The 24,096-nt window shown below is 34.4% G+C and overlaps 1 protein-coding gene across 11 annotated transcripts in view; it reads right to left on the bottom strand.

Annotated features, from left to right (window-relative positions):
* Snap91 (synaptosome associated protein 91) overlaps nucleotides 1-24,096 on the bottom strand; it is a 133,937-nt gene that overhangs the window by 54,783 nt on the left and 55,058 nt on the right. For all 11 annotated transcript variants that reach the window (XM_074078775.1, XM_074078758.1, XM_074078803.1 and 8 more), the window contains exons 7-10: nucleotides 23,347-23,458; nucleotides 13,159-13,265; nucleotides 9,987-10,028; nucleotides 3,758-3,828 (exon numbers count right to left, since the gene is read on the bottom strand). In XM_074078775.1, the coding sequence (XP_073934876.1) occupies nucleotides 3,758-3,828; nucleotides 9,987-10,028; nucleotides 13,159-13,265; nucleotides 23,347-23,458 (332 nt within the window). The remainder of the gene's footprint in view (nucleotides 1-3,757; nucleotides 3,829-9,986; nucleotides 10,029-13,158; nucleotides 13,266-23,346; nucleotides 23,459-24,096) is intronic.

Raw genomic sequence — 24,096 nt, 5'->3', positions numbered from 1 at the left:
TGGTAAAAATGACAGAATTACACTATCTGCTATTACAGGATATTGTACTCAAATCTCAGTAAGAAAAATCATAACTGGCATAATAGTTTGCTAAACTTCCACAAGAATGCTATTACTAAAAGACACTTGGATTAAGTAGGCAAAATAAAAACCTTCCACTGTCTCTGTTCAGCAATTATCCATGTGCCACATTGTAACTTAAACTGCTTAATTATCTGTCTCCACCACTGTGTGCTGAATTCTTGAAGTGAAGAAACTCATCCCATTGTTTTAAATCCTGGCACTTCATACAATGCCTAGCATTTTCTAAACTATTTCTGTATTATTTGAAATTTTAAATGAAAATATATTCATGTATTCACTTTATAATCAATAAATTAACCAGAAATCTTAAAAATATTTTCTGTGACACTAAGCTATCAAGGTAGATAATCTCTGTTCCCTTGGACTAGATTTAGTGTTTGCCATGATGTTTTAAAACAGGTGAGAATCTGGGGTGTTTGGGGGGGGCATAGTTTTAAAAATCACCATTAATTACTGATTAAAATCTGAAGGCTCCTAGGCTCACAGAGCTTAATAACTTGTCCAAGTGTCATTATTATTTATGGTGGATTCAAGACTCTGCTCTAAGTCTATCTGCCTGTTCCACATTCCAGCCTGCCCCACAGAAAACACAGACGAGCCTGGACCATTTGCTCCTCTCTTACGCAACTGCTGCTTCTTACATATTCCTTGCTTGGCTTTTCCATCCTACTTTATGAAAGAAAATGTTACAATCTTTTATATAGAGATAATATTTATTAAAGATCAAGTTATTTTTATAATTTCATCTAGAAAAGCACAGTGCATTGTGAACGAAGTTGGGAAAACTAAAGCAAAATGGTCATTTTAGAAGAGATCCGTTCACTGGTTTCCTTTCAGCATGGCAGTATGACAGGCAGTAGTAATATCTAATATGCTAATAGTAATATGGCAATACTAAGCTGCCAAAAGGAGAATTTTTGTATTTCTTATCTGATTTACAACAATAATCCCTATGCAGTTTTGATATAAATGCTAGTCAGAAAAAAATGGAGATGTGAAAAACCTATGTGTAATTTACAAATGATTTTAATAATAAAAGACTTATTTTGGGTTTCCTACACCCTTTATACCTAGTACACCCATATGTAGGATAAAATGAATCTCTTTCATCCTGTGGAACAATAGGAACAGACAAATATACAAAGATATGTCGTAGAGTATTGCACAGGAATGTAAATAATGAGCACAAGGGACAGAAAGAACATACTTATCTTCACAGCAAACATTTGCTAATGCTACATTTTATGTGCATACTTAAGTAGAGGTTAGAAAATGTTATACTGCTGGTGGATGACAAAGGACAATTTAAAAAATTTTCTTTGAAAAACTGCCTTCTGGCACTCCTGTCATATCACAGAGAAATGTTTTGTTCACCCAATAAATGAAAAAATTTTGATTTCTAAAATCTAAGAGGAATATTTATATACCAAAGACAGATTATTGTTTGTGAGTCAAGAAACCCAAAAGAAAATAAACCATTTATGCTAGTCACCTTGGAAGACAAAAATAAAGCAGAATAAAAAGCCACAGATACACAACATGGATAAAAATTAGCTTAGAATGATATGATCTACATACCAAATGTGGGATATTAAGAATTTTTTTTGCATTTTTAATAGTTACTAAATGCAAAAAACATCACTCAATATAGTACTCACCCTTCACTTAAGTTCCCAGGTAAGCATGGACATACAAAGAAGAAAATAGTTAACTACTGTAGTTCATTTATTTTTAAAGCAAGGAATAAGCAAAAGACAAATTCAAATGTGGTTTCTGCCAATTCAAAAAAGAAATATGACAAACATAAAATGATTTTAAATCAGAGATAAAAATTATTCTAGGAAATAGGTAATTCAAATGAAAGGTTATTGAGATTTTATTCTACTTCTCTAGAGATGTAACTGTCCATGGCTAATTTTTCCAAAAACACTTTGTAGTGGCCAAAGGGGGCGAATTTAGATTTGAAGTTAGGGCGAAGGAGACTCTAGCTAGGGAAGGAGGTTTCTCTGGTGACTGTAGCACCAGTAGCTTTAAGAAGGAGGTATGGGAGAATATGAACCTATGCAGGGTATGAAGGCCCTTAGGAAAAAATATGCAGAGAAGTCGACTTGCATTGTGCATATAGCATGTCACAAGGGAGAGACTAACTCTAGGGGACATGCATATTTTCTTAGCTAATAAGGTCCTTTGCCATGGGAGCAGGGACTTGTCTCAGCTTTCTGCCTCCATTTGTGTAAACCCCATGCAACTCATCTGGCTTCCTAGATACCCTAATAGAAGGTGGCCCCCCAAAAATTGAAGTGGACATCTTGTATTGTGATTTTAATGCACTCTTCTATCAATAACTTGATCATCCACATCCTCACCCAAACTGGGGAAGACCCTGGACTGTGGTAACAATCCTGGTAGAGCCCCAGAGAAGTCCTGCCATCCATCAATCCAAGTAGCTCTGCCATAATTGCCTGAAAGATTCCTCTCCTGTTGCTTGCCACTGAAAATGTAAAAGGTGCAATAATTTCTATATACTAACTTGGAAAAAGATGACAGAAATAACACTTAGCTAATACCCAGCAAAAAAGTAACAAAAAAGGACACAAGTCTAGGTTATGGGAGAATGCTGAAAAAAAAAAGAGAGAGAGAGAGAAGAGTCAGAAAGGAGTTGCATTTTGACAGCTCTGTCACAGGTAAAATCCATGGACAGATTTTGGCTCCGCAATGACTGGTTCGTCCATTGCTTCTGCTGACTTCTGCTGTCAATCTAAATGCAATAAGCATCAAGCTGGTATCACCAATGAGAGATTCCAAGCTGGCTCCATGGAAAAATCTATATTAAATGTCCATATAATGAAGTATAAAAAAGTTCCTAACCTTTAGAACCAGAAAATTTATTGAAATCATGTGTGGCCCTCCCAGGTTGCATAAGATTTACACAGGCAGGACAAGTGTAGGTCCAACACTGGCTGAATTATAGTTGGAGCAAGACACAAAGACCAGAAAGCACTGGATTTTGTGAACAGACAAGGTTTATACCCACTGGAGAGATGGAACGTGGACATTTTCTGCATACAATGAAGGAAAACAGTCACAAATGTAAATACCCAAACACAAGGGTATGAAAAGGCAGTAAAACTGCACTCATCGCTGTTTGACTGCTACTCTCCATAAAATTATCTCTGAGTAAGATGTCAGCAGCATGCAATGGCTAATGGGTCAGGGAGGAGAGCCCAGAGTCACAGAAACTATACTTGGGGGCTTTGCTTTTTTTTCACAAGGAGGTTGGTAACATAGAAGAGTGCTCAATAATGCTTGTGAAACTCTGCTTGTTTTTAACTCATGCTATGTGTTCAACTATAGCAGATTTAACTTTTAAACATGAGAAACTCTTTTTTTTTGTACTATGAATTCTTCCTAACGGTAAAATCAGTTGGTTTAGTCAACAAAGAAACAATCCACTAATTTGCTGCATTAGCTTGCAGATAGATTGCCTATACATGAGGTAATTCATATTGTCATAGTTAATAGGAAAGGCATGGGTCCTGGGGGAACCCAGAAGAATTACAATAAAGCACACCCTGAAACTGTACTAGTATAAGTTGTACCATGACAAATCTCATTCTTCTAAAGAAAACTCTAGCATTTCTCGTCTTACTTATAATATACAACTAATGCATACTTGTTTCCAGGTTTCTTTCCTTCTAATGTATTTAGATGCTGTTCAAGGGTCTCCATAAGACTGCTGGGAGCCTACAATAAGAAAGTAAAAATAAGTGTCTGCATTGTTCTCTTTCAAAATAAACACTGTAACATCACTGTAACTGTACTGTGGAGGGCTGTGGGTGGATCCGAATATTTATGTGAGATAATTTCATTTCAAGTTCTTGTAGTATTTAAATATTTAAACTCCATGGAATCTCAGACAGGCCCATCTTAAATACACTTAACTCCACCGCATATCAAATAGTATCACAGTGTGTCAGTGTAGAAGTTACACTGGACAGACTTTTACGAAGGCATTATTACCTAGATGTAGTAACTCAAATCAAGTTCACCACCACCTTCCCATACAACCACAGTGAAAAAGGAACAGGTATTTGTACCTAAGACAAAAGCATAATGCCCAAATACAAATTTACAGAAATTTGAAAATACAGTAAAATCTCACTTGTCTATATTTGTCTGAAATAGAAGAATAAGTTGCTACTATATTTTAAAAGGGGCCTAAGTGAAAGTTGTAGTAAAAAGATAAAACTTTAAAACAAGTAAGATTTTCCTTTTTCTTTTTACTAAGTTATTTTGTTAATATATATAACAAAGTACCAAACAAATGTAATAATGCTATAATAGAGTCCTGTGTAGTGGCAGATTTAATATATTTCAATTCTTATTTAATATAAGTCTTTGAATGTTTCTTTCTATAAATAAATTTTAGGCAATATACATGGCAGTATTTTACTGCGTATGAAGAGAGAAAAATAGGTTTGTAAGAATACTCTACCTAATATATCCCTCAAGCATTAGATTTAATTTTATCTTCTCAAATAATTTTAAATCAAACTAGACCTTAACAGCAGCATAGGCATTTGAAGAAAAGTATCTTGTGAATGAAACATTTAGCTACATTTACAAGTGCACCTAACTCTGGTAATTGTTCTTTGAATTAATACGCAGCTAATTTGGAAGGACTTCACAGTAACTACACTAACTGTTAGAACAGCTCGCAGAATTAAAGAAATTCATATGATTGTACATTTTATATTATACCTACAGGGACATAAAAAATTTTTTTGTGGTACAGGGGTTTGAATTCTAGGCCTCATGTTTGCTAGGCAGGCACTCTGCCACTTGGGCCTTTCCACCAGTCCTTTTTGTGTTGGGTATTTAGAGATAGGGTCTTGTGAACTATTTGCCCAAGGTTGTCTTCGATTAACAATCCTCCCGATCTCTGCCTCCTGAGTAGGTAGGATTACAAAGAATTTGTTTAATGTTCATTTTCATTTTACTAATAGACTCAAGCTGTCAATATTTATGTAATTATTATATATAATTATGCAATTATTATAAATGTAAATTATGAAGTGAACTAAAACATGCAAATTCATAAATATATAAAGATTACTAAATGAACAAAACATTAACTTGATCAAAGTGATAATGGTAGAAAGGGATAGCTTTATTGGCATTCTTTAAAAAGCTTTGGACTGTAGAATAAAAGAATTATCAGGGAATATAGCAAATTTTTAACAATTAGAATTTTAAAATGCAACTTAGGTGAAAATTAATTTACTCAACAAATTCCTGTTTTATTTTTTGAAAAATAAATTTGTAGGAGATAAAAAGGAATTTTTTCTCAATGCATCATATTCTAAACTATAAAGAAAGGCTTACTAAATGAAGATTGTGCATTGTAACCTTAAAGAAAAGCGAATACAAAGCCAGGTGCAGTGGCTCATGCCTATAATTCCAGCTATTCAGGAGGCAGCCATTGGGAGGATTGCAGTTCAAGGCCAGCCTAGTCAAAAAGTTAGCGAGAGCCCATCTTGACAAAAAAGCTGGGCATGGTGGTACACACCTTTCATCCCATGTATATACGAAGCTTAAGTAGGAGGAATGAGGTCCAGGCTGGCCTGAGCAAAAAACCACAATACCCTACCTAAAAAATAACTAAAGTAAAAAAGGGCTGTGGGTATGGCTCAAGTGGCAGCGTATCTTTCTAGCAAGTGTGAGGCCCTGAGTTCAAACTCCAGTACTGCCCACCCCCCAAAAAAAAAAAAAAGAAAGAAAGGAAACAGAAAAAAGTATAAATGGCCTAAAAACTTATAAGTGAATTTGTATTTGATAACTGTAAAATTTTCACACTAATTGTTGTCAATAAAGATGATACAGCTGAAAAGCCTGGACATATACATTTAAACTTTTTCATGTTTCTTTTTTGTTGTTGTTGGGATCATGGTAAGAAAAAAATATATATATCAAGTTACAAAACTTCTTTCCAGTTAGAAGACTTGAGTCCTCTGATATTAAGTGCAATGTAAAGAAAGTATAATTCATTCTTTGCTATACCTAAATTAAAAATACTGTTTAAGAAAAACAAATGGCTATTTATAATCACAAAATAGAGACCAGCAAATAAGGGCTAACAGAAAAGGTAATATTTTCTCATTTAAGGTTCCTTAGTTTGCCAAAAAACAAATATTATGAAGATAGTTTATGATTTTATTCTTCTAAAATTTCTTAATAATTTAATTGACAAAATCAAAAATGAAATAGAATCCACAAAAATCATAATGGTTGAAAAAGAAATCTGCCACCATAATTTAATACTGCAAAACTATTTGTCTTCAGTGGACTTATTTAACAACACACTGCATATATAATTAAGTTTGGAACCTTTTATCCTAGAGGTTTTAGAAGTGCCTCATCATTTATGTTTCTTCTAAAATATGCAGAATCTAAGAGAAACAAACTCCTCAAATGTCTTTGCAGAAAAAAGAAAGTACTTTAATAGCAATGCCCAGCAGTCCATGGATGCATGCCCCTCCTTTGCTGTGTCTTTGGTACCAAGGACATGGAGATGCAGTAGACAATAAATGAAAACCGTCTCCTAAACTTGGAAGCACAAAGCTTTCAGAATGCCTCTGCTGTTGCAAAAGAAACTTAAGGTAATGGAGTATAATCAGTAACATCTTTATTTGCTCATTTTAAAAAATGGCAAAGTCAATAGATCAATCAGGTAGAAACACAAATACAAAGAAAGAGTTAGCTTACAAGAGCTGATAGACAACAGCAATGTATCATGGTTACTGGTTCATCAGGGATAGCATCTTTAAAAGGGCATTTTTCTTTAACAGTAGTTTTCAGATTAACCAAAATTCCTGCCATCAAAACCTAAGATTTTTTTTTGTAAATGGAGATATTTAAAATTCAGAATATAGAACCCCAAACAGGAAATATTTACTCTAAAATGTTTTTTCTGAAATAAATTCATAGCTGCTTATAATGCCCAGGATCAAAAGGAAAACATTTATCTACAACTTAGATGCTTTAGACTATAAAGCATCATTAAAACCAAATAAAAAAAAATCACAAGGTCAAATTTTTGATCATTAGATCTAGGAAACCATTTGAAAGTGCTGAGGAGAAATATTTCAGTTCTGACATCATCTTCACTTCTTGCCCCAAATATAACTTTTGAATAGGTTTTGAAAAGTCCATTGATATTTATGAATCATTTAAATGCTTTGATGATATTATATGCAAAATTAGGGCTACAGATGACCACACTGGTGTTTATTGTATATCTGCAAACATAAAAGATATATTAAATTCTTCTTCAATTGTGCTGCAAGAATTTCAAATCTTTTTTTTAGTTAGTTATCCTATTTCTACTCTCAGCTAATATGAAGTCCCTCTGGTCTCCCTCACTTCTTTGACCCTCTCCTAAAAGGTGCATTTGTCTGTTTCTATGGCTACATGGGGTGGCCATGGAGAAGCCTGGTGGCAGCAGAACTTAATCTCATAGGAGCTCAGCTGGGTTCATACAACCTGGTATTTGTACTCTCTGGATTAGTCTGAACACCATCTACATGGCTAGCTCCACAACATTTTACATTCTAGCTCAGACCTGATTGTTCTGTCAGAGTGCTTCTAAATTCCCTGTTAGAGACCTCCATCAGCAGCCCTGGGGAAAAAAGGCTTTATGTTGTTTGTGATCTCAAAATAAACCATAATTAGGCTATAAATTAAGAAATTTTAGGGGCTGGGGATGTAGCTCAGTGACTAAGTGCTTGCCTAGCATGCACAAGACCATGGGTTTGAACCCCAGTACCACAAAAAAAAAGAAATCTTAGAAGCACATCATACTCTTGTATCAGTATTTAGAGGAATTCTTATGATGAGGTAATTTAAACATAAATATTAACATTGAAATTTATGTGTTTTTTTTTTTCTTTTTCTTGCCTTGGTCTCTTAGTCACTGTCCTCTTCATCTCCCTATGTGGTTTTTAAGGTCACAAAAAGCAGAGGAAAAAAAAGTGCTACCAGATTCTAATGACTCTCTACCACAGACAACTTTCTATTGGATCCAGGGCAAGATTTTACTTCTTTGGGGGTAAAGTATGCTTCTCAAATTATGAAAACATGTACTTTGCATCATTAGATAAAATGTGTCTCTGGAATTCTTAAGAGATCATATAAAATGTAACAATATCATGGTATCATTAAAAATTAAACCCACATATGTGAGTCCTTCTTTCAATGACATATCACTTTCAAATTTTAAAAACAAAAAGTTATTTAACTAGTCCCTTAAATCTTTCCTAGGGTCCAGGCTGCCTAAACTTAGACAAACAAGAACCTATCCTTACTTGGGGCCTTTCTTTGACAAAATATCTAGTTTTACATTAATCCATAGTGAGGGCTGTATATAGTGTCAAAATAAAGGCAATTTGCTATCTAAAAGCTAATCATTGAACTAAATATTTTAATGCCCATCTTTTAAAGGTTAGTATGTATTTTTTAAAATCCTGGATATTTAGAAAAAATGCAATGTAAATTTTTGTTATAGCTGAAAAAAATGAAACACTTATTTTCTTTGCTTTTTTTATTATGTTACAAAGATAAATCTACCTGTAATAAAGAGATTTAAACATAATATTTTATGGACACTTAATTTTTACCATAGTCAAATGATACCAATATCTTATTTAAACATGCACCCAGTCATATAAAAGTACTTTCTAATAGTAGCCAAAATATTTTAAACTAATATTCTGGCTACCAGTAGGTGCTATCTCTCAATTTTTAAACTAAAAATAATCCATCACCATGTTTTGAATTGCTCAGTGAATTTTCTTTATGAAGAATTCTCAGTATTTTGTATTTTAATAAGACAAATGAAGAAGTCCATTTCATTGGACTTCCCTGATTTTTATTAAAAAACTTAAAGATGAACATTATTTTAAATATGTAAACATTTCAAGGCATTCTTAGGGCAGCAAATTACTAAACATAAGGCAATATTAAGAGGAGATAATTTCATTATGAGAATTTTCTATTACAATGACTTTTTTAATTTATAAAGACAGAAAGTTAATATGCTCATTATTGATATATAAGATAGCAGTTCTATATCATCTTCCATCACTTTTGCCAACAACGTGACTTCTAGTTAAAGGACATGTTTAGAAAGGAAATTTACCATTTACAGAGTAATTAAGCAAAAACTGCTCCTGTCAATGAGAAAGGCCATACAGCAATTCTGCATCTGTGACTGACCTTGATTCCTTGTCTTACGAGCTACACACTGTACTCTCTTGACAGAGAAAAGAATTGATAAGAAAGCTCCACTATCGCTGTCTCTAGATAGGCCCCAGAAAAATCACTCATTGATCACCACTAACTTTTAAAATTTTTTCTTTCATATGTAGAAATTTCTCCTTTTTATAGGGGAGACAAGAATCAATATAGTAGAACTGTGACTAGCATCTTCCCCTTTTGTGTCCTTTCTTCACTCCAGGTACGTGTTGAAAACTAGAAGGATGAACAGGAAGAAATTCTAATGTTCTGATTATCATGTCTACGAAGTCACTTCTCATAGATCCAGTACGTTTATTAACATTATATAGGGCTTCTTTTTGACTCAGGTTCAAGAATGAAAAAATGAGCTCAAATAGCAAATTCAGTTGCCTTTAAAGAAGTAACTACGCATTAAGGACAAGAAAATTTTCCTGTTTCCTCCACAAATACAGTTGATAGAAAAAAATAAGTCAGGCAGAGTAATTTCCAAGAAAATTGGTCAGCTTAAATTCAAAATCCATTAAAAGCTTGCAAGACTATGCCCATTTGTGGTAATACATGAAATAAAAATTTCAAGCACACTGAGTCTTCTATTGAGAGTCACTTACCTGTGTGAGGTCAGGAATGTCACCTTTATCAATACCAACTTGCTGTGGATTAAAATGATAAGAAACTATTAAATGTGATTTTTAAAATTATATTTTTGGCATTTAATGGAAGTTTACCCACAGAATTTGTTAAAACTATTGCTCAATTTTGTTGTAAAAGAATTAATACAGTTTTGCACTTAACAGAGCAATGATTTCAGTTAGGTATAACAAATATATAGAATTTATTAGAACTCAAAAATAAGTGAAACTAGGTTGAAGCCTAAAAATTAAAGGTATCCTCCATGGTCAATAGTAGATAAAAAGTTTAAGCTTAGAAAAATTTTAATAATTATGCTAAGTTCTCAGGGAATGTTTATTTAGTTTTCATAACTTTTTCAGGGTGTAGTTCCTCCTTTTTCTGTCACAGAGAACCACTTTGTTAGTTCTGTTTCTTTATGTTTAACCAAGGAAATATGAAATGTATATTTGTTTTTCCAGTCTTCCACAAATAATAACATATTATATATATTAGTTTTATATTTTTTCATATTACAATGTATCTCAGAGATACATCCATATCCTAGTTTTTAAAACAGCAGACTGAACTGCCTTATCTTATGATTTACTTAATGAGTCATTTATTAAAGGACATTGAAGTGTCTTGCCGCTTCAAGCAATACTATGAACACCATTTTGCATCTCTACATTTGTAGAAGTGGAATTACATGGTACAAAAATCATGCAGATGGGTAATTTGGGTAGCATGTAAGTAAGTGAGAGAAAGAGAGGAGGAAAGGGAAGCAAATATGGGAAAATACTAATAAAGGTGAATTAATGAGTTTATGTGTTAAACTCTATCAATTATTTTGTAGGTTTGAGAATCATTCAAAATAGGGGAACCCTCTCTTGGGACCCTTCCTAGCTCCAGAGGCTCTACTCTGCTATTTTTCTAGCTCAAAAAAAACTCTCCTGCTTTACTCACGAAAAAAGGAAATCATTCAAAATAAAAAGCTGGAGAAAATATAAATCATAACTTGAATTCTATCACTTTACAGAGAAAATAAAATTGAGGCTCAAAGAAACAAAGTAGGTTAAACCAAAATCTCCCTTGAGAAATAAAGTGCTTCGATTATGCTGATGGTAATGTAGAAGCAAACATGTAACATGGAAGCTTTGGGCTCTTACAGGGAGAATAAGGCAAATGGGAGATTTAAAACCTAGCTACCTGTGCTCTCCTTTGCTGTTTCTATGGCTAGAGCTGGGTTTCTCAGCCTTGGCACTATTGGTATTTTGGAAGGACAATTCTTTGTAGTCAGTTGTCCTGTACATCATAGGATGTCCAGCAACATCCCTGACCTCTGCCCCACTGGATGACAGTAGTTACCCCTCTAGTGTGACTACTCAAAATGTCTCCAGATATTGTCTCCTGAGGAGGGATGGGAAGCAAAATCACGTACTGTTGAGACCAGTGAAGTAGAGCACTGATCCTCATCTCACTGGATCAAATTAACACTGGAATTCAGAATTCAGACTTTACCTTCTAACAGCTGGTCTGGTTTCAGGGAAGCCACTGATATTTCCTTAAACTCATATGATTATCAATTATGGAAATTTGTACATTTGTTAAAAAATTTCTTTATTAACCAGTCATAACCAAACCATTCAACACTGCTTTCAAACAATGTGTTAAAACTATGAATGATACAATTTAAATATGAAAGAAAACACAAATGATTAGGGTTATCCCATTGTGGTTTAAATGTTTATTCTATTAAAATTTTCATAAATTAGTTATCTACTCTATAAAAGTCTTATAATGTTCAAATAAAAATACAATATTTACATTCAGTTGTTTAATGACACACTCTTAGGATGACATCTAATTTCTGTGTGTGTCTCTCAATGGCTAAATTTGGCTTGTGTAAACTAACATGACGTACCAATATACATAAAACTAGATTTTATGTGTAAAAGCCCAGTCTTATTATGGTGATTAGAGAATTGTATACCACACACTGTCACATGTCCAACTTTTTATACATAGTAACAAATGGGAAAACTGGGGAGCGTAAGCGCATGCATCAGGATGTAATGGAGCAATGAAAGAATCTGCTCTGAGCGCTTGGAAACAATTGATCCTTTCACAGAAAGAAATAAGGCAAATTTTACTAGATTACACTGATAATTATGGTCAAACCATTGGGAAATCATGCCAAATACAAATAATAAAACCTATAGAGCAGAAAAAGGAAAAAAATTCAAGCAATTCTATCCTTCCTTAAGCAACATTGATAAACTCATGAGAAAATACACATGGACATGCCATAATTTATATAAACTGGTAATTACTTTCAGTTTCTCATATTGTATTAAAAATGGATTTTTATTCTGTTACATGTTTTATGGGAAAAATCTGAAGAACCCCCATTTTGTGATATTATTCGGGTCTCAGAATTTGAATGTGACAATTTTGCTTCTCTGAATAAATGAGATTTGAAGAATAGTTTGTGATTGTGTGCATTAAATTCTTACGCACAAGTGTAGCATAAGGTATACTCTGAAAATGAGAAAATAGCACAACAAGCATGTCATGCAATATGACATGTCCATAGCATTGTATGTTTGCTGTTGAGCTTTAGAACTTTTCTCCCACTGCACTCCAGTCAGCGTTTAGCAATCAGTCAGTCAATATGTGAGATAAAACTCACTGGTCATCTTGACAGACAACTACAATGACTATGACAAAATTTCCAATATCAGTACGAGTCAATAATCAGATTTTATAATCATTGACAATGGAAGGAGAGTCAGAATTTGTGATTTATACATTAAGATCGATAGGGAGGCTTTTCTAAAGGCAAATCTAGGGTTCAGTAAGAAGGAAGCACTTTCTTACAGTCAAAATTAGCCATTAGGTGGGATGGAGGAATGGATCACCTTGCAGGGAAGCAATGAATTGATTATCCATGAAGCTTTTATTTGAACATAGGAAGATCATCTGCATGGGAGGTGGGAGTGCAGAGTACAGCTGTGAGTGACAAGTTGGGGGCAATGACTTCTAAGTTCACTTCTAACCTTACATACTGTGTGTGGAAGATGTCTGGCCAGATTGTGCATTATTGTACATGCTACACATACATGAGCCTATAGTTTTAAAATTATATTCTCAACAAAGCTTAATATTACATACCTCTGCAACCTTGAGAAATTCAGACACTCGTGTCATTCTAGTTAGAAATCGTTTATAAATTTCTAGAGCATCTTTACACTGTCCTTTCTTCATTTCGAAAAACTTTTCTAGAAGAGATAAGGTAAGGTGGTAAGCATTTGAAAAGACTATTCTATTGTATTATAAGCTTGTGTTAGGATTACCACTTAAAGCTTAATGTTTGAATCAAAATGCTTGTCACTAAAACCTGTAAGAAGTTTAAAACACCTCAATGAGAGGGACTGAAGTAGTTTAAGAAAGGTGTTATGGTCTAAAATAATCTGTCTCACATGAAACAATTTAAGAAAGAATTAATGTAGAATGATACATGAACAGCCACAACAGGTTAGCTTTATGACCCACGTGTCACAGTATTTGCTTTTTGAAAACAGGAAATTCTTTCTGATAACAACGTCAAAAGTTACAATTGTATTCTGTAGCATCCTCATTTTCTTACAGCACACTACAAACCAGTGATCAACACACTGTTAACCAACAAACTGTATAAATCATCCTGAATTAAGAAATTCTTTAAATTTTCTATACTATGTATAAATTGATATACTATTGTATAAATTATTTTCTTCAAACATTATGGTGTGACTTTTAGTTATAAATTAGTGGAGTTTTATGGAAAACATTTGGCTTACCAAACCCTTAATGACTTTCTGTTCTTTAATCCTATTCTCTTTTTCAGCCATTAGCTTTACACACAGGGAAAATATCACTTTGCTATTCCCTTTTGCACTCCTAAGACTAGAATTCACAGTAATTAAGGTATAATAGCTCTGTTATAATTACAGTATGAAAATGTATCATTCCCTTTACAGAAAAAAACAAGCATTTTCTGTGTTTCTGCCAGTCTCATCAATTCATTTCAGTCAACAATTACTAACATTGGAGATGGTGACACAGTAGACAGATGTCTGCAATAGAACCTAGGTAACTCTATAACTGATGGCCCAGAATCTTCTTCATGAATTCATTTTTTATATTTCAACATGGCTTAACACATACTATTTTTATATTGTCTCACACTTAAGAGATCTCTATGTCATTCAGCATGTAATTTTGCTACCTCAAAAGTATTTTTAATTTTCTTAAGAAAAGTTTGAAAATATATAATTATGCAAAGAACTCATTATCCAGGGCAGCTACTCATTACCTTCTGTTGACAGTCTTTAGGTAATTTTAACATGGACCTCCCCTGTAGGGTATTTTAGGGAAGCAAAAAAGATCATGAAAACAAACACATACTGTTTTCTACTTGCTAAGATTTGAGAGAGAAGTGAGTCTTTTTTAAAATAGTCATATATGAGGATAGTTTCTTTATACACTCTGTCCTGTTTTCTAATGTTATTGATAAAATCGTGGTGCTATAGAGAGACAAATCTTTCTTTAGTCTAAAAATCTGAAAATAAGGACTTATTCTGGCAAAATATACTTTTCCTTTTCTCTTTTGAAACAATCTTCACATAATTTCCCTCAAATATTTAAGTTAGTTTTCTTCACTATAATTTTATTTCTTTGAAACAGATCTTCAGCAATAACACAAGAAAAGAAATAAAACTGAATAATCTCGATTTTCCTCTAGAATGAATGCATGAAAAATTTAAGCAATTTTTTCTGTCTCCTCTGGATGTCTGTAATTTTTTTTTCATGATAAATTAGGATTCAGCAACAAAAGACATATATCATTATGGCTTTGGGTTATAATCCCATAATTGTTTCTTTAACAGTAGAAACGACAGAGAAAGACAACATGTACTATTTTATTTATGTATGCAAATCTTTGAGGTTTCCTTGTCCCCCAGAGACAAGTGCTAGGTCTACAGAAAGTAATTCTTTTACAGAAAGAGTAGGTTGCCACAAAATTAGCCTCTACCTTTCTTTCATACTGAAGATAAAGTGTGTCAGTTTTCATTATTTGAAATGATCAAAGTTGACACTTGTTACACAAATATTTGTAAAGCTATGATAAATTTTCCATTGCATTTTAGTATTAATTTTCAAAGAATAACTGTCATAGGAAAGGAGCCAAATGAAAAAGTGTCTCAATCCCTGAGAAACAAACTGAGGTTTCCACACGGACTATTATTAATGACTGAAAGTAAGGAGAACATCTTACTTGGAATCACAATTTTACTATAGCAGCATCAAAATTCAGTCCAACATTACATGTAAAATATGGTCATGAAGTCCTTGATTAAAACTAACCCATATGTTAGATAAAAACTAACATATTTACAAGGCTAGCTCTTATTATCTTAAAAAAAGACATAACTGCTTCAATTAGGAGACAGTCTTGCATACATATTTTCTAGACTGTTATTTATTTTTTATTACTGTTGTACTAGGGGTACATTGTGACATTTAGAAAAGTTCTTATAATATATCATAGCTGAATTTCCATCACTCTCCTTTATCCTCCCTTACCCATTCTTGGAGTAGTTTCAACAGGTCTCATTTTTCTATTATATATAGGTGTACATAATATTTCCACCATATTCATCTTCCTATATGGACTGGAGGCATGGCTCAAGAGGTGGAGAACCTGCTTTGCCAGCATGGAGCCCTGAGTTCAAACCTCAGTCCCACCAAAAGCACACACACACAAGAGGAAAAAAAAACAAAACAAAACTAAGGTCAGGTGGAGAGGCTCAAGTGGTAGAGGGCCTGTCTAATCTGTTACTTTAACAAGAGCAGTTTTGACAACGATGGCACCACCATGTAGTATGGTAAAAACATGTACTTCAGTGGCTTTTGAAAAGTCCTTGCTATGAAAAGGTACAACTCTCTTCCCTTTCTGCTCTTAATTTAGCCAGTTAACACTTTCACATTAAATTTTAAAATGTCTTGAACAATTACTTTAACATAAAGAGAAACTACATTCTTAATACCATCTGTCTTCTGAAATTAATATAATGAGAAAGTAAAACAGAACAGCATTTAAGTAGTTGTTCAGACAGCAAAAGAGAAGAATTACATGGCTGAACGTGTTTAATCACTAAGTGAATTGTAGACACTAATTCCACTGTTCTTGAGGCAGAAGTGGGGATGAAACAAGTGAGATAGCATGATAATATGCCAACACAAATTCATTTATGACTGGCTATGGATTTCAGGAAGATGAGCAACACAAATGAGGTTTTAGGTTTAAAAGACTAATGACATACAAGTAGAAAAAAAGGGGATTAGAAAGGGTAAGTTCAGAAGTTCAGTTTTAGAGATTCTGAGTTTCAGGTTAGAACATAACACACTTAACTATCTACAAATATTAAGACATGCAGAACTGAAGTTCATAAGAAAGGCAAGAACTAAAATAATAGATTTAGGGTTCAACATAATGCAGATGACAGTTTTCTCCAATGAAAAATATATAGAAAAGCAGATAAGTAGGTGGCTAGAAATGAACTTTAGCAAAACCTTACATTTATTTATGTGTAGGGAGGAAGAGTAAGGTCAGTTTGCAAAAGATAATAGGAAAATCTATTCTTTCTGGCTTACAGACAGAAATCTCTAACTTGAAATGGAGATATATTTGGTTTTAAACTTCATTTTTTGGACAAAACCTTTCCCCACTGAACACTGTGTTTGATGTTGGTGATTGGATCACCCAACCTCCATTTTATCTTCTGGATTCCTGTGAATCCAGGATTCTGGATATAAATTTACCTTTGCAAATTACACAGCCCTGGAAGGAAAACTGAGGCAAGAAGTGACGTCACAGCTATTGCTTGTGATAGGCAAGAGCACAGACATGGGAGATTATCCTTCAGTAGATTCTACTGCCCATGCCCCAGCTTCCTGGATTTTGAGGAGCAATGATTAAGATATCAGCCACTTTATCTGACTCCTTAATCCTGGATTATAGCTCTGGTGTCCACTCTCCAGCTTCATTCTTGCAAGGCAGCAGTGGCAGTTTCTTGTTTTCAACATAGCTTGAACATGTGGCCTCAGAAACAGTAGCTTCTCTATAATATGAGTACTTAATTCTGGGAGTCATTTCAAGAGGCTGAGCTTTGTGGGCTTCCAATAATTTATTAAGCACTTAACTTCTACTAAATTTTTCTTTCCTCCCTCTCTCCTTCCCTCCCTCTCTCCCTTCCTTCTTTCTTTCTTCCTTCCTTCCTTCCCTTTCTCCCTCTCTTCCTCCCTCTTTCATTCCTTACTTCCTTTTTTCCTCCCTCCTTCCCTCCCTTCCTTCTTTTTAGTATTGGGGATTGAACTCAAGTGTGCATGCTTGCTAGGCAAGCTCTCTACCACTTGAACAACACCTCCAGTCCTTTTGCTTTTAGTCTGTTTTTTGCATAGGGTCTTATACTTTTGCCAGGGCCTGTCTCAGACTATGAAACTCCTACATCTATCTCCCAAGTAGCTGGGAATACAGGTGTGAACCATCACAACCAGCTTGTATTTATGAGGCAGGGCCTCACTAATTTTTGTGCTAGTTGGCCTGATCCTCTTACTTTTACCTTCCAAGTTGCTAGGATTACAGGCATGAACCACTATACCCAGTTAGCCTGGGAGCACTTGGGGAGATTCAAACATCCATATGCTTCCCTAGCTGGAAGATTTTCCTTCTGTCTGAAGAGTCTGGTCCTGCCTTCCTTAGAGGTCTTGTGCCAACCCATATTACATGAGAAAATGAAAAAGCTCATACCCTGTCCTCTGTTCCCTATACCTTCTCTCACCACCAACTGCTTCACTACCTAGAATGAGACTCAGAGTATAGTAATTCCAGCATATCCTAGAGAGACAAAAACAAAGTCAGACCCAGGAGGAAAAAACATACATGCCAAAAGAAGTGCAAAATTTAACAAATTTTTGTTGTCAGTACATTTTTCAGGTAAAATATAAGTTAAACTGCAGCTAACAACAACAATTTTTACTACAAGTATATCCCAGACATTGCATGACTTATTAATACTAAAAAATTTGTTATGTTGATTTGAGATATAAATTTAACTAGGTGTCCTATATCTTCCCTCTCCTAAATCTAACAACTCTAGTTAACAAAAATGAGGAGAATTGGGATGTATCCTAAAGCTGTGTGGCAGTAAAGAAAGCATATAACATTATATTTGTAACACAACTGATAATTTATCAATTTGGGTGAGCAAGCCAGAAGTTGTAGATTGAAACATGAGCATCTGGGATTGGTTCCAATATAGTGGTTCTTAAGTGAAGTCCTCAAGCCAACAAGAAGAGAATCACTTGGGACCTTATACAAATGCAAATTTTCAGGCCCCACCACAGACTTACTGGTCCAGCTACCTGAGTTTGAAAGGCCTCCATGCATTCTTGAGGAAAAGTCTTTGAACACTGTTGAAAGGACTTTTTTCCTAGTCTTCTGTATAGGGATCTTTACCAGAGTGAGTAGGCACAAGGAAAAGAGACATATGTAGACATTTAAAAAATAATCTTATTTTTAGAGCAGTTTTAGCAAAATTAAATGGAAGGTACAGAGATTTTTCATATTCCTTCTGTCCCCACCATGCATAGCCTCTCCCATTATCAATAACCCCTGTGAGAGTGCTACTTTAGGTACACTTGATGGGCCTACATTGGCATTTTATTATCACCCAAAGTCTACAGTTATTACATTACTGTTTACATTTGGTGGTGTTTATTCCATGGCTTGGATAAATGTATAATAACATGAATCTACCACTGTAATGTCATACAGAGTGTTTTCACTGCCCTGAAAACCCTTGGTGCTCTGCCTATTCATCACCACTGATCCAGAATGCCACATAGTTGGAATCATACAGTATTTTGCCATTTCAGATTGGCTTGTTTGACTTGTGCTGCCCTGATGATACATGACGTGGGGCATCTTTTCTTATGTGCATTTGGCAACTGTCTACCTTTGTTGGTGAGTAGTCTACTAAAGTCATTAGCCCATTTTCAAAATTGGGTTGTTTTCTTATTATTGATTTAAAAATTTCTTTGTATCTTTTGGATAATGTCCTTTATCAGTTGTGTTTCTTGCAAATATTTTTCTCCCAGTCTATGGCTTGTGTGTGTTATCTTCTTCACCTGGTATTTCATAGGGCAGTTTGTAACTATAATGAAGTCTAGTTTATCAACTATTTCTTTCAAGGACCATGTCTTTGGTGCTGTATATAAAAATGTCTTTAACTAAATTTAAGATCATCTACGTTTTTTCCTGTTATATTATCTAGGATTTTTATGGTTTTACATTTTTCATTTAGGTCTATGGTCCATTTTAAAGTTTTTTTTGTGAAGGGTGTAAGTCTGTTTCTAGATTTTTTTTTTTTTGCATGTGGATATTCAGTTGTTCCTGCACCATTTGTTGTGAAGACTATCTTAAATTTGCTCATATGTCAATTGAATATATAAATGTGAATATATTTCTGGGTACTCTATTCTGTTCTACTCATCAAACTGTCTCTTGCTTTGCCAATACCACAGTCTTGATCACTCTAGAATTATAGTAGGTTTTGAAGTTAGGCAGTATTATCTTTTAACTATGTTCCTCTCTGTTAATATTGTGTTAGTTATTCCAGGTCTTTTGCCTCTTCATATACATGATAGAATCAGTTTGTTGTTGATTTTCCCATCCTTATTTTCTTGATTTTTTCTTAATCTTTGATTTTTCTGTAGTTTAAAAACTATATGCCTTGTTTGAAAGTTAAATGGCTGTAATTGGAGGATATACTGTTAAGCAAAGTAAGCCAGGTTCAAAAGACCACATATTTTCTCTCAGATCCAAGAGATAAACATATACACAAAAACAAGCATGATCATAAACAAGCTCATATGTAGAGATGTTTGTAATAGTGGCACTATTCTACGGAACTTGGGGAAGGAGGGAAAGGAAAAGAGAAAGACCATTAACAATATTGTAAAACGTACCATCTGTGAAGGTAGAGGATATAAGGATATGCATTGAAAACTGTTGAAAAATGGGGAGCAGGTGGTAACGGGGTAAAGGGAGATAAGTGAAAGAGGTTTAGTGGACCAAAGTAATGTATACTCACAGTGGGGATATATCAAGAAACTACTTGGAACATCAATTTAGATATTAATAATGAAACATAGAACTATAAAATAGGTATAGTGTGTGTGTTGGGAGGGTACTTGTGTTTGTGGGGGAGAGGGTGAAGGAAGGAGATTAAGCTGAGAGAAAGTGGTTGATGGACTTCATATACTTATACAAAATAGAACAAAGAACTCTTTTATAATTGCTTTAAGTGGGATGGGGAGAGGAAATGTCACAATAAATCCCAATGTAGAATGAATAATTCCTAATAAAAATTAATGTATAAAAATAAATATTAGTTTCATTTCTATATACTAATAAAAATTATATGCCTTGCAAAGTATCAGGCTACAAAATTAATATACAGAAATCAGTAGCCTTTCTATATGTCAACAATGAACAGTCTGAGAAAGAAATCAGGGAAACAATCCCACTTAAAATAGCCCCCAAAAATAAAATACTTAAGTATAAATTTAACAAAGGAAACCAAAGACCTTTTTAATGAAACTTTAGATCACTGAAGGGAGAAAATGAAGAAAACATCAGAAGATGGAATGATCTGCCATGCTCACTGATTGGCAGAATAAACATCATGAAACTGGCTATACTACCAAAAGAAATCTACACATTCAATGCAATTGCTATTAAAATGCCAATGACATTCTTCATAGACATAGAAAAATCAATCTTAAAACTCTTATGGAAACAGAAAAGACCTGAATAGCCAAAGCAATTCTGAGCAAAAAATCCAATGCTGGAGGTATCATAATTCCTGACTTCAAACTATACTACAGAGCCATAACAATAAAAACAGCATAACAACAAAAACAGACATGAAGAGCAATGGGTAAGAATAAAAGACCCAGACATAAACTCACACAACTACATCCAACTGATCTTTGACAAAGGGACCCAAAACACACGATGGAGAAGATAGCCTCTTCAACAAATGTTGCTGGGAAAACTGGAAATCCACATGTAGAACAGCGAAACTAGGTCCCTGTTTCTCACCCTGTACCAAAATCAACTCCAAGTGGATCAAAAACCTTAATATAGTTGTAGTGAAACAACTACAGGAAGTAGTAGGAAATACACTGAAACATATAGACATAGGGAACAACTTCCTAAATAGAGCTCAAGTGGCTCAGCATCTAAGAGAAAGAATGAACAAACAGACAGCATCAAACTAAAAAGCTTCTGCACAGCAAAAGAAAGTCACTAGATTTAAGAGGCAGCCCACAGAATGGGAGAAAATCTTTGCCAGCTGTTCCAGAATCTATAAGGAACTAAAAAAAACTTAATCCCCAAAGAATCAACATCCCAATGAAGAAATAGGCACATGAATTAAACAGGGAATTTTCAAAGGAAGAGGTACAAATGGCCAATAAATACATGAAGAAGTTTTCAACTTCCCTGGCTATAAAAGAGATGCAAATCAAAACTACACTAAGATTTCATCTCACCCCAGTCAGAAAGGCCATCTTCAAGGGCAAAAATAGCAACAAATGCTGGCAAGGATGCCTCAAAAACAGGAACCCCTATACACTGTTGGTGGGAATGCAAATTAGTACAACCATTCTGGAAAGCAGTATGGAGATTCCTTAAAAAGCTAAAAATAGGACTGCCATACTATCCAGCGATACCACTCCAGGGCATCTATCCAAAGAAACATAAGTCAGGATATAACAAAGACACTTGCACATTGATGTTCATCTCAGCACTTATCACAATAGCCAAGCTGTGGAAATAATCCAGATGCCCTACAACTGATGAACAGATCAAGAAAATGTGGTATGTATACACAATGGAGTTTTTCTCAGTCATAAGGAATAATGACACCATGTGGTTTGAAGGTAAATGGATGCAATCGAAGGACATTTCAGGTTCAGAAAGCCAGAGGCTTTATGTTTACCCCAAAGATAAACATATACTCCAAAACGAACATGACCATATACAAACTCATATGTAGAATATGTCTGTAATAGTGGAACTATCCTATGGAACTCAGGGAAGGAGGAAAAGGAAAAAAGAATGATAGTTAACAATCATTCTTAACCTAACATCTGTGAAGGTAGAGGATATAAGGATATGTATTGAAAGCTGTTAAAATGGGGCATGGGAGGGAAGAGGTAAGGGAGAGTAATGGGAGAGGTTGAATGGACCAAAGTAAAGTATATTCACAGGGGGATACATCAAGAAACCCCTGGGAACATTAACTTAGAAATTAATAACACAAGACAGGATTGTAAAATAGGTACAGTGTGTGTGTTGGGGGGTAGTTGTGTGTGGGGGAGATGGTGAACAAAAGTGAGGGAATACAGTATATAGACATCATACATCTATACGAAATAGAACAATGAAACCTCTTGCAATTGTTATAAATGGGGTGGGGAGAGGGCCGAGGGGGAGATATGGTGGGGGCAATCTCTCTAGCCAATGTACAATGTAAGCCTATTTGGAATTGTTACAATAAATCCCCCCTGAACAATGAATATATCATAACAAAAATTTAAAAAACAGAAACACTTTCATGCTATTAAAAATGCTTTAAAGATTAAAAAAATTACAGTTTACTATCACATTACATGGTGTATCCATAAACTATTAAATAAAACTCTAAGTACCACCTATGCACCCAACAAAAAATGAGTTTAAAAAAATAAAAGTTTTCAACTAAAATAAAATAAAAACATATGCCTTGTATTTTTTTGGGCATTTATCCTCCTTGGTGCTCTCTGAGCTTCCTGAATCTGTGATTTGGTGTTGGACATTAATTTGGGGAATTGTGCTGATATGCGAACCATTAAGGCCAAGTCCTCAGTCAGCCAACAGCAGAGATCAATGCTGAGTGTCCATTATACTGCCATAGTCCAGGGAGACTAACCACCTCCTAAGTAATAGGGAGAAGACTAATTCTTTTTACTAGAGAAGCAAGCTGCAATCTGTTTACAATGTAATAGACAGTTATCCTAGATGTGGATTTTTTTTCTCTGCCCAAATTTCTCTATCAGCACCACCAGACGTGGACTTACTCATTATCGTGGTATCCTCTGCTATAGTACTCCCTTTACTGCATGACAAGTGAGACAACAGATTCACCCTACAAAGTCTGTCAGTCTTGTACCCCATTAATCCAGATATGTTTCAGTAATTCCACCTACCGAGTAAGTTAATAACTCCATCATTGTAGCAAGCAAAAAGTTTGATAAGGTCTTTGAAAAGAAGCATGAATGCAGCATTTATGACACCATTTGTTAGTTCATTTGGATGCACCTAGAAAAGACAAACATTTAATTTTAGCCACGTATCATCAAATCAGTATTTTTTTCTTGTCACATTAAAATGTCTCACATGATTACTAAGAAATTTACTCAAATTCTACAAATGCTGGGTAACTTTTTTAGTAGTCCTAACAATATAAAAGATGAGTTGCATACATTTTTGCTTCAATTTAAGTCAGTGAAGTTGAGCCTATGTGCTAAAAGACATATATATTCTGTTTCACCAACTATCCATAGTCCAATCAAATTTAGTCCTTAAATCTGGTCTTCTGTTAATTTTACAATGTTATATTATATTTTTCCATTTCCCCTATCTCTGTGAAAGAGTTCAGTCTCTAGGAGCCTGAAGTACCTTAGTAAGTATGTTAGCTAACTGCCTCTAAAATTCCTACTGAGTCTCATAGACATTCACCCATTCAATAAACCCTCTCTCGCCAACACAAAGAAGCATAATTTCTCCCCACGCCCCAACCCTTGCTCACAACTCCTCTGACTCTTTTTTTCCCTTTATGACTTTTCTCCTTTAATTTAGTACCCTTACTGAGGGTAAGGAAAGCAAGAAAAAACAGACAAATAAAAAGAAAAAAGTTAAGAGAGGCAATTCCATAGAAAACTAATGAAGTCATTACT

This window comes from Castor canadensis, chromosome 1, assembly GCF_047511655.1.
Source record: "Castor canadensis chromosome 1, mCasCan1.hap1v2, whole genome shotgun sequence".
Classification (NCBI taxonomy): domain Eukaryota; kingdom Metazoa; phylum Chordata; class Mammalia; order Rodentia; family Castoridae; genus Castor; species Castor canadensis.
The sequence above is the reverse complement of the archived record's forward strand: the minus strand, read 5'-3'. Positions and strand labels throughout refer to the sequence as shown.